This window comes from Macrobrachium nipponense, chromosome 13 (assembly GCF_015104395.2).
Source record: "Macrobrachium nipponense isolate FS-2020 chromosome 13, ASM1510439v2, whole genome shotgun sequence".
In the NCBI taxonomy this organism is placed as follows: Eukaryota; Metazoa; Arthropoda; class Malacostraca; order Decapoda; family Palaemonidae; genus Macrobrachium; species Macrobrachium nipponense.
In genome coordinates this window covers 99,478,670-99,488,669 of record NC_087206.1, presented here as the reverse complement: position 1 = coordinate 99,488,669, position 10,000 = coordinate 99,478,670, and the positions used below count along the sequence as shown (strand labels likewise).

The following is a 10,000-nucleotide window of genomic DNA, read 5'->3' as shown; positions in this document are numbered from 1 at the left end:
TGCTGCGCCTTTCAGTCAGATGAGAATCATAGTGCCCTGAGGGGGATTGCGAATGGCGGATAAAAATGTAGATCAGTTACAAATATAAAATAATTAAGTAATGACAGTGAGGCATTGTGTAGTTCAAAACTTTGTAGTTCTCTATGAGATATACATAACAAAAAGTGACAGGGATGTGTAGCAGGTCTCCACTTGAAAAGTTAATGCCGTTCAGATATCTAACGTTCTAAGACCCTCGTAGAACACACAAAACACACACATGCGCACAGAAATACAAAAGGCAAATGGAACACGAACTCGGGTGAAAAGCGAATGTATTTCTAGATGCAGGAGTGGTGATATGTAGGCTAGGGAAGACCTCTGCCAGGCCAACCTAAGCATTTTCTCTTAAAACAAACACTGGAAGTGGGAGGATGGTCAGATACTTTTTTTTTTCCTATTCCCCTCCACTTCATCTTCCTCGTAATGAGAGGGAAGAGACAGAGGGAGAGAGAGAAAATGGCTGATTTTTATCTTTGAGAGAGAGAGAGAGAGAGAGAGAGAGAGAGAGAGAGAGAGAGAGAGAGAGAGAGAGAGAGAGAGAGCTTTCTCATTCAATGGATTCTGTATTTATTTATAATTTTAGCCAGGTAACCATATTGTAGGGGCTTTGCTTAGAATTAAGTTAGTTTTATTATAGTTTGTCTTTTAATTAGCGAAATTCACAAAAAAGCTTTGCTGTTTTATTGCTGCAATTACTGTGAAAATAGATCGAAGAAAATAAAGAAATACCTAAAATAAAGGTGAATTAACAAATAGCTGAAGGTATGACGATGCGTGTAAATTGCCCGTTGAGGACGTAATTCCCAGTCGAAACGAAGTTTGATCGCATTCTTGCCAGAAAACTCCTGCATCCTTGGATAGACCCTGTTGTAGACACCCTATGTGTGTCTGGCATTCATCGGATAATTAATGTTTATTAATTAACCCATTTCCCCCGGGGTCTTAATAAATTGTACTTCATTAGTAGGGTTATGATACAGTTAGGCCTACGCGTGTCTGTGGTAAAGGGATTCAGTGACGGCGTGCTAATGAAAACTGCTGGTGACCTCTTTAACGTGAGAGAGAAGTGGCTATAACGCAGAAAAAAGGCGTATATAAAACTTAGGACATAAAAAAAAATCACCACTTATTTATACTTACTTATGACCTCAAAAAATCGCCGCATCTTTGTAGTTTCTGGAAGTTTTACAAGTTAAATCTTTTCAGAGCTAACCTCCCGTATTTCTAGAGACACGAGACAGCTGCTTCCAACATGATCAGATTTTGTCTATTGTTGTTATAGTAAATATCCGCAGACGGCAATATCAAAAGGAGCAGTGACTCATTGAAACTCACGCTGTTCACTACCAGCGAAAGGTTACGATATAATTTTCGTCCGGCACCGGGTCATCTTCCCACTGACCATTTGGTAAAAAAAAAAAAAGTTTACCATTTTCAGTTTAGCAGATGTTGACCAAATGGTGTATTTCAGATATTTTCGACTCAGCTTCGTATTATTTTAGTCGAGTGGTATCAAGCTGTCGAATTCTCGCTGAGGTGATCACATATTTTTTATCTGGCCTCAAGAAATTGGAAGTTGTTTACGTTAGCTCCGCAGCAGGTGTTAGGAATGTGGCTGCTAAACAAACGCCCTCATTCTTTAGATTAGATTCTGTATTGTCCAACTTTATTCTTGTTTCGTATGAATGAATGAATGAATAATGATAATAATAATAATATTTAGGTAGAAGGCCCTCTTCCAAGCATGTTCTATTCATGTTAATACAGTTGCTTCTCACCTCCCTTTCCTATTGGGGCTGAACTTGGACTTCAGGAGTGTCACTATTCATCTCAGCGACCTTGAAGACTATGGATTAGACACTAATAACCTGTCGTTTTCTATTACATTTACATTTCACCCCCTTCTCACCTCCTCCCTATTGGGGCTGAACCTGGACTCAAAGGGCATCCATCGGCAGTGTCACTGTTCTTCTCAGCAACCTTGAAAACTATGGATTAGACACTAATATCCATTGTTTTGGTTATTTTTTACATTTCATCCCTTTTCCACCCCCTTCTCAACGGCCCCCCCCCTCCTCCAAATATGGGCTGAACTTGAACTTAGGGGGCATTGGGGCTGTCACTAATCATCTGAGTGACCTTGAAAACTGTGGATTAGACTCTAATATCTGTCAGTTTCTATAATGTTTACATTTTCCCCCTTCCCCCATACCCCCGCCCACCCCCCTTTGATGTCTTCACACCACAGTGTTCATTCTCAGATAGTAAGTAGTATGTATACAAAGTTTGGTTGAAATTATTCAATGCATTTCAAAGTGTATGTGGAACATACATACACACACACACTTACACATACATCCATTATATATATATATATAAATGTATATTACATATAAATATATATCGGAGACAGTTTGTGATAAGCCAAATTTGTCTTTACAATTAGTTATCAGCAACTTGATTTGAAAGTTATATGCAAAAATACTTGATACAAAACATTTTTGGAATACATTGCAAATTTCGAGTAACAGATAAGACACGGAATTTGTGGAACGCCACTAAATGGTGTTTGGAATGGCTTCTGGAATGGTGCCTGAAATCAGGCTTATTCAGTTTGTTTCCTGAAGCTAGGTCGTGAATTACGATTCCAGGGGGATATTAGGAGGAATTACCATTGATAAAGCAATTTCTCTCTCTCTCTCTCTCTCTGGGTCTTCTTCAGTATAACGACGTTGATGATATCAGTTGTGACGTTAAGTGAATATGAATGATCTTATGTTAAATAAATTAGCTTTTTCTATAGCCTTGCCGATGTCATTGTCTTACTGGTTTTCTATCTCTTATTTAATATCTAGAAAGTATCAATATTTTATGAATAACTTCACCCCATGGGCCAAGGATGATCTTGCCAAAGCCCTGCCGTTTGCAGAAAGATATTACAACTGAGCACTGAACATCCACGTTTAGTGTTTCTGCTCTCCTATCTCGCCTTTTACCTCAGCTGCGACCCACAAACGGGACTAATGATCAGGTACATAATTTACTGTGTATGTCAATACAGGCATTCTGGCTGGTCCGGTTCAAGGATCGATGGAACTCGGGTCCCTCAGTTGGTGAATCCAGAGGAAGAGAGAGATCTTTAGCACCCCACCTGAGATAGGGCACTGTCTGGTTGAGGCCTACCCCTGTGTGGACTTAGACGCGTCAAATTGTAGTTAGTGAAAGCATTGCGTTGAAAAAAAGAATGGCAACGATTTCCGGTTTCCATGGGTGCAGTTTTCAGATTTGGAATCAAGCCCTCTTTTGATAGCGTAATTGTATAGAATTTTATAACGTTAATATCACGCTCTATGCTACTTCGTTTCAAGACTTTAGTAGCCTAGTACAGATGGGCAGATGGTCGTGCAAGTTTTCAACCTGGCTGTGGAACAATACGGTAGAGCAAGAGTCTATGATTATCCCGAACATCACTTAATGCGCATGGTGCTGATATTTGTGAAAAAGTTGTTAGTACCCTTGCGACAGTTTGCCACGTTCAGTCGTCGGAGATGATGAATCCCAGATCTTCTACGCCATATTCTGTGGTAGCGGTTTTTCCATCTGGGTCCAGGTATCTTGCCATGGTATATGTGCTCGAATTTTTCCCTCCTTTTGTTTGTTTTCTCCCAGAGATTGACTACTTTATACTTCATTTTGAAGCTTTTCATTTTTTCGCATGAGCCTGATAAGGCCAAGACACTGGAATCGTCGGCAAATAGAGACAAATGAACTTTCCAAGTGGTCATCAATGTCCTAATCATTGAAAGAACAGGGCATTGAACAAAGAACAGTCCCTTGCGGGACACCTAATACGACCTGAGCTGTTTTGGATAATGCTCAATTAGTGTTAGATTTGACTGACAATGTGAAACGAGCCTCCTATAGGTCATTGCATACATTGAAGTGATCACCTCTGTCGAAAGCTTTGGCAAGTTAATATAAATAGTGTAATTTTCTGTACCTGATTCTAGAATTCTGATTAGTGACTCTTGTTTGTTGATTGGCTGTGAGACTAGTTATGCCCTGTATAAAGTCCTGTTGTCTGGTAGGGAAGAAATCGTTATAGGTTAGCTGTTTGACAGTCGCTCCCCGTTTGATTTTCTCATGTTTTTATAAGGCAGGTTTTTAGCGATAGAGGATGGTATGAATTTGGGAGATAACTTTAACTGGCTGTAGCGCTGGATAAGTAATTATATACTTCAAGGTATCTGTAGTATCTTTATTTTTTAATGATTCTCACTCTAAATAGTTAGTAGTATTGCCAGGAATTGGTCTGATCCAGCAGCCGCGTTAATTTAGTCTATTTCCTTTTCCATTATCATAAGATAGGAAGAACCTCATTCCATTTCATATATGTTTACTGCCTTGTTTTCCTCGGCTTGGTTGTCGGCTTCCAGAGAATTTATTAGACATTGATCTATCTGCATACTTTTTACTAATATTCAGAGGTTTCGGCGCAAAGTTGGTGGTGTCAACCTTAGTATTTAGATTCCCTTTTCACTGCCGAGATAAGAATCGCTCGTATCTCGACCTTAGTTTTTAGATTCCCTTTTCACTGCCGAGATAAGAATCGCTCGTATCTCGACCTTAGTTTTTAGATTCCCTTTTCACTGCCGAGATAAGAATCGCTCGTATCTCGACCTTAGGTTTTAGATTCCCTTTTCACTGCCGAGATAAGAATCACTTGTATCTCGACCTTAATTTTTAGATTCCCTTTTCACTGCTAAGATAAGAATCGCTCTTATCTCGGGATTATATAGGCTGTCCTGTCTTCCTGTCTGGTAGATTTCTCTAACTAGATCAAAATTTGTCCTACTCTTCACACTCCTTTGTTGTAATAATGAGAAGGGCATAATTGTTGGTAAGGCCTGGGATGAGGCATTGTGGGTGATATCAGGCATGATGTCCAGTGGAACATTTTGTAGTGTCACATGTTTTCAGGTAGTGATCAAAGAGAGCTGAGGGTTAACAGAGATACAGCTTAGGAGGTTATCATTAATAGTGGAAATTAAACGAGGGTGTTTTCCTCTCCCGACTATGTTGTCCTAATGCTAATTGAAATCTTGTATAGGAGATTGTTCATATATAGCCCAGGCTGCTTTTTATCCTAATTTCTGGCACATCACCTAATTAGACACTTAGGAATTACTCAGCCTCATCTGTGGTGGACCAACTTCGCATTATCTACCTATGGGTCAATCACATCTTCCATTTCACCATTTCTAATAGATCATGGTAGACTGGTTACTGTCCCTAAAGAAAAGGCTAAACTGCTTCATCGACCATTTTGAAGCTAAGCAATTAGCTGATGTACCTCTCCTTGATACATGTCATTCTGAACCTACTCTTACAAAATTTGCATTTTGCTCCAGGAATGGTAAGAAATTAATTGATAATCTTGCCCAGAGCAACTAGATTTGTATGCAGTGAATGTGCTTCGCTGTTGAACTTCTCAGATTCTAGAGGCCTTTTATTCCTCATGCCTTTGGACTGTGGGAGAGTATTCCTGAGGATGTCGTGCAATTGGAACTTCCCGAGTTCAAGCGAAGATAAACACGTCTACTCTAAAACAATTCTCTTTGTAGTTTAATAATTTGCTTACATTTTTATCTATATAGATTAATTTGTTCTTTTTTTCTTATAACGATCTCGTTTCTGAATTCTGCAATACCTTCTTTACTTTTTTCTGGTGGACGCTATATTCTTTGGAAGCTTGAATTTCAAGTCAGTGGCCCCTGTGGGCTTGTTCCTTATGAGGTGGGTTTATGTCTTGAATAATAATGATGGTGAATACTCATTTCCATATGTCAGTAGGAATATAGAATCTCCCAGAATCAATATATGTGGACTGGATGAACCAAGTTGATTTATAACTGATGCATAGTATTTACGATGATGTCCGTATAGGACTGCTCCACTGACAGACCAAGGTAGAAAATATCTTGGCTATATTGTGGGGAGTGGGAAGGGAACGATATCCATTAAAATGACAAAGTTTAACTCGACTAAATAAAATGCTAAGATAAGAATCGCTCGTATCTCGACCTTAGTTTTTAGATTCCCTTTCCACTGCCGAGATATTCTCTAGATAACCTTTATGAGCATAGTAACGCCTCACTTTTGCTAGTCATCACTGTTTGACAATGTTTGAATAACTCTACAAGGAATAAAAATTTTTTTTTTTTCGTTTCTCCATCCAAATAGCTCTCAGTGGAAGGCAAGGTACATATAATTTTAAAATCTGCTGTCGTTGAAAGTAACGTCAGCGCAGACTGATAGTATATATGTTTATAAATCTGCTTTTCTGGCGCCGAATTTTTAGTGAAATATCTTTCTGGTGACTAAACGATTTTTATATTGATTTAAAAAGACGACTTTGCAAAATGGAACAATGTTTTCGAGATCAGGAAATTAGAAATCCTCCGGGGAAGGGAGGCGATATTGAAGCGGCCATATTAAGGTAAAAAAAAAATAAAAATCGCTCTGTCATAAAAATGGAAACCTTGTGGCCCTGAAGGAATGACCCTAGCCACCACCATGAACCTGAGGGAAACAGATTCTGCAAGGGAAAATGGCACCAGCGTCCCGTGACTGAGAGGTCATTATAATCCTCCTTCCATGGCGGGGGAGAAAAGTTTGGAACTGTGGTCCTTCCAAAACCGTCCCTTTATTCAGATATACCAGAAGTCAAAATCACGTTAAACCAACGTCAGAAGAAAAGCCGACAGGTCGATCGCTCAGAAACTATAACCTCTCCAGCAGGATACCACAGAAGTGAAATTCCCGCGCCTCCGCCAGGAAATAAGGAACGGCACTGACTCAAAAACCGCCTCTATTTTGGTATACTCCAGAGGACATAATGCCTTGCTACAACTTTTCCTCCCCTGGCATAAGTCCGGGGATAAGAAAAGCCATATACAGGTGAGACGACAGAAGTCTTCGGTTTTTTCTTATTCACGTTTTTCTCTCTTTTTTTTTCAAAATTTTTTCCTTTTTATCATTAATATATAGCTCTCGTTCTGAGTGTCCGTGTTGGATACCGACATTTGGCTCTAGTAATAGGATTTGGAATAAGGTTTTTTTTATACTTCAAACATAAGTGCTCTATATATATAATAATATATAATCTAGGTATTTTTAGGATATATATAATAATATTTTTTTTTTATAGTATTACACACGTTTGAAGTAATTAAAAAAAACTTATTCCAAAATATATATATATATAGATATAACTTATTATTATATATACACTTATGTTGGAAGTATTAAAAAACTTAAATTCAAATATATATATAATATATATATATATATATATATATATATATATATATATATACCGCTCTGCATTTCTACTGTGATTACTTTTATTTTGTTATTGGTCGGGATTCCTGTAGAAAAAAGTAATGTACGTAAGCGGGTGCTTTTGCACAGATATTGATTGAACAATTTTCCATTTTTCCCTCTCACCAAAGTTGATTTCCTCTCTCTCTCTCTCTCTCTCTCTCTCTCTCTCTCTCTCTCTCTCTCTCTCTCATAATCATAAGTTCAGCCTACAAAGTAGATTGCATGCTCGTACTTTTGCATTTTATCTTTATACTTGTTCCCCTGTTGCAAGACATTCGAGGGGCAACTGCCTCATTCTCAAAAAGTTGTTCCTTGGCACCGGAAACTCTGGGCCATTTCGAACTGGAGAAAAACCAAAATTTTTTGATTCGGAGATTTCCATATCTTATGTCACTGCTGAGTTTCTGATTGCAGTTACCGACAGTCTGTAGTTACATTTGATTCCAGAATTTGGATTTCTCGTCAATCGTCTGTGTTTCTTAAGTTATTTCATCTTGCTGTTGGTTAAGAATCTCTCCTCATTAATACGGGAGGCCAATTTTCAAGGGTTTCTCACCAGAAAGGACACGTTTTCGACAGTCATGCCCTTCCGCGCTCTCGACTCTAAAAAACACCACTAGCTTCGTGCTTAGAGACAACTTTTTGAAGTATCCTCATTAAAATATATTAATGATTTTTACACTTTTGGGGGTAAATAACAGGTAACATACTTTATACTATTGTATATTTTAGTTTCAATTGTTCCTGGGATGATACCAACAGCAGTGATAATATAATAGTCATACAATTGATATCCTTTGTCATCCAACAATGCTAAAAGCGCCTCAGTGGCGTGGTTGGTATGGTGTTTGCGTCCCACCTCGGTGGTCGCGGGTTCGATTCTAGGCCATTCCATTGAGGAGTGAGAGATGTGTATTTCTGGTGATAGAAGTTCACTCTCGACGTGGTTCGGAAGTCACGTAAAGCCGTTGGTCCCGTTGCTGAATAACCACTGGTTCCATGCAACGTAAAAGCACCATACAAACAAACCAACAATGCAAAAGACCATGATAAAAGAACTGGAATTGTCCATAAAAGTTTGTACTCCATGAAAAGATCATTTCTCTGAAACAACTATTTTATTTAACCTCGCTGTGAAAGAAACGCGAGAAGGAATCTGATAAGTAAAAACGAGGCCTATCCCTGGAGAGAGTCATTTACCTTCCCCCTAAAAGATGAAAAATTACGTTAATCAGGGATAACGGAAGCATGAAAAGAATTTCAGAGCCTGGCAATAGTGAGAGTCGCTGACTAAGAAATGGAGCATAAAAGTTATATCGCAGTATACCCCATACGGTACCTAGTTTAGCTCGTTAAAGTTATTAGTGAGTTTTATGCTCTTGAAAGGACTTACTCCTCGTTTTGGGTTATTTTTCTGCACGCATTTTAATCAGCCTGTAGTGATCTTCTGAGCACATAAGGCCAGTAATTAGAGTTTTGGAAAACATTGTTTTAATCCTCATTTTCACATTAACAAATGCTGTCAGACCATCTTATGCTCATGAAGGCTTCGGTGATTCACATAACCTGTGCTCTATGGAGAGCCTGCCCTACACCTTAGTAATTCGCAGTGTGCTTAGACGCAATAACATCACAAGAGAAGCCGGCGCGCGCTAATGCTTCAGCTGCATGGCGGGTGACGAAATGATACATATCTTCGTGCGTGCGTGTGTTTGTTCACGGGCATTAGGCTCCCCTTCAGTACCTCTGATGTGCGTAATAAAGTGTTTGAAAGCACCTACTCCATTGTAGTGGATCGACCTGGGGAAATGGGGATAGGGATGGGGGGGTGCCATGTTGTTGGCTTGGCGGTAGGGGTAACGCGTAATATAATCCAGACATCTGGCTGTTGTAACCTGTCAGGGAGAAACACTCCTCTTGGGGCACGTTATCACTTATCGCGTCGTAGGCTATTCCTATCACCCGCTGAGCGTGTCTCAAGACCTCGGTCTCTTCTGTTACACGTTCCACGCTGCGCTTGTTATTATTGAAGCCTCTCTCAAAGCTCCCTTGAGTAGTAGATCTGTTTCAGATGGTTTTGGACAATTCGAGTTCTTTCCATACCTTCGTATCATTCTTTCTCTCTCTCTCTCTCTCTCCTCTCTCTCTCTCTCTCTCTCGGGTGGTGTTGAGCTACAGCAGTCTCCCCTTATGTGTATATATATATATTATATATATATATATATATATATATATATATATATATATATATCCATATATATATATATACATATAGTATATATAGATATATATATATATATGATTATATATATATATATATATTGTATATATATATATATATATGTATATCATATATGTATTATGAGTATATATATATGTGTGTGTGTGTGTGTGTGTGTGTATAGAAGGGGGCGTTTGCTGTATCATAAAACAGGATGGTCCCGTTAAAGTAATGTGTGTGTGTGTGTGTCTGTGTGTGTGTGTGTCTGTGTGTGTGTGTGTGTGTGTGTGTGTGTAGGGAATTGTATTTTGTTTTATCGCTTTTAAGGAAAGCGCGTTAATTTCACGACGT

At 38.8% G+C, this 10,000-nt stretch overlaps 1 protein-coding gene across 19 annotated transcripts in view; it reads left to right on the top strand.

Annotated features, from left to right (window-relative positions):
- Positions 1–10,000, top strand: part of LOC135225223 (rho GTPase-activating protein 45-like) — a 617,019-nt gene that overhangs the window by 460,697 nt on the left and 146,322 nt on the right. Inside the window, exon 1 of one of the 19 annotated variants that reach the window (XM_064264545.1) lies at positions 6,455–7,002. The exons of the other annotated variants lie outside the window; for them this stretch is intronic. Within the exon in view, the coding sequence (XP_064120615.1) occupies positions 6,941–7,002 (62 nt within the window). The 5' untranslated portion in view covers positions 6,455–6,940. Of the gene's footprint in view, positions 1–6,454; positions 7,003–10,000 lie in introns of those variants that run through there. 19 annotated transcript variants of the gene reach the window in all.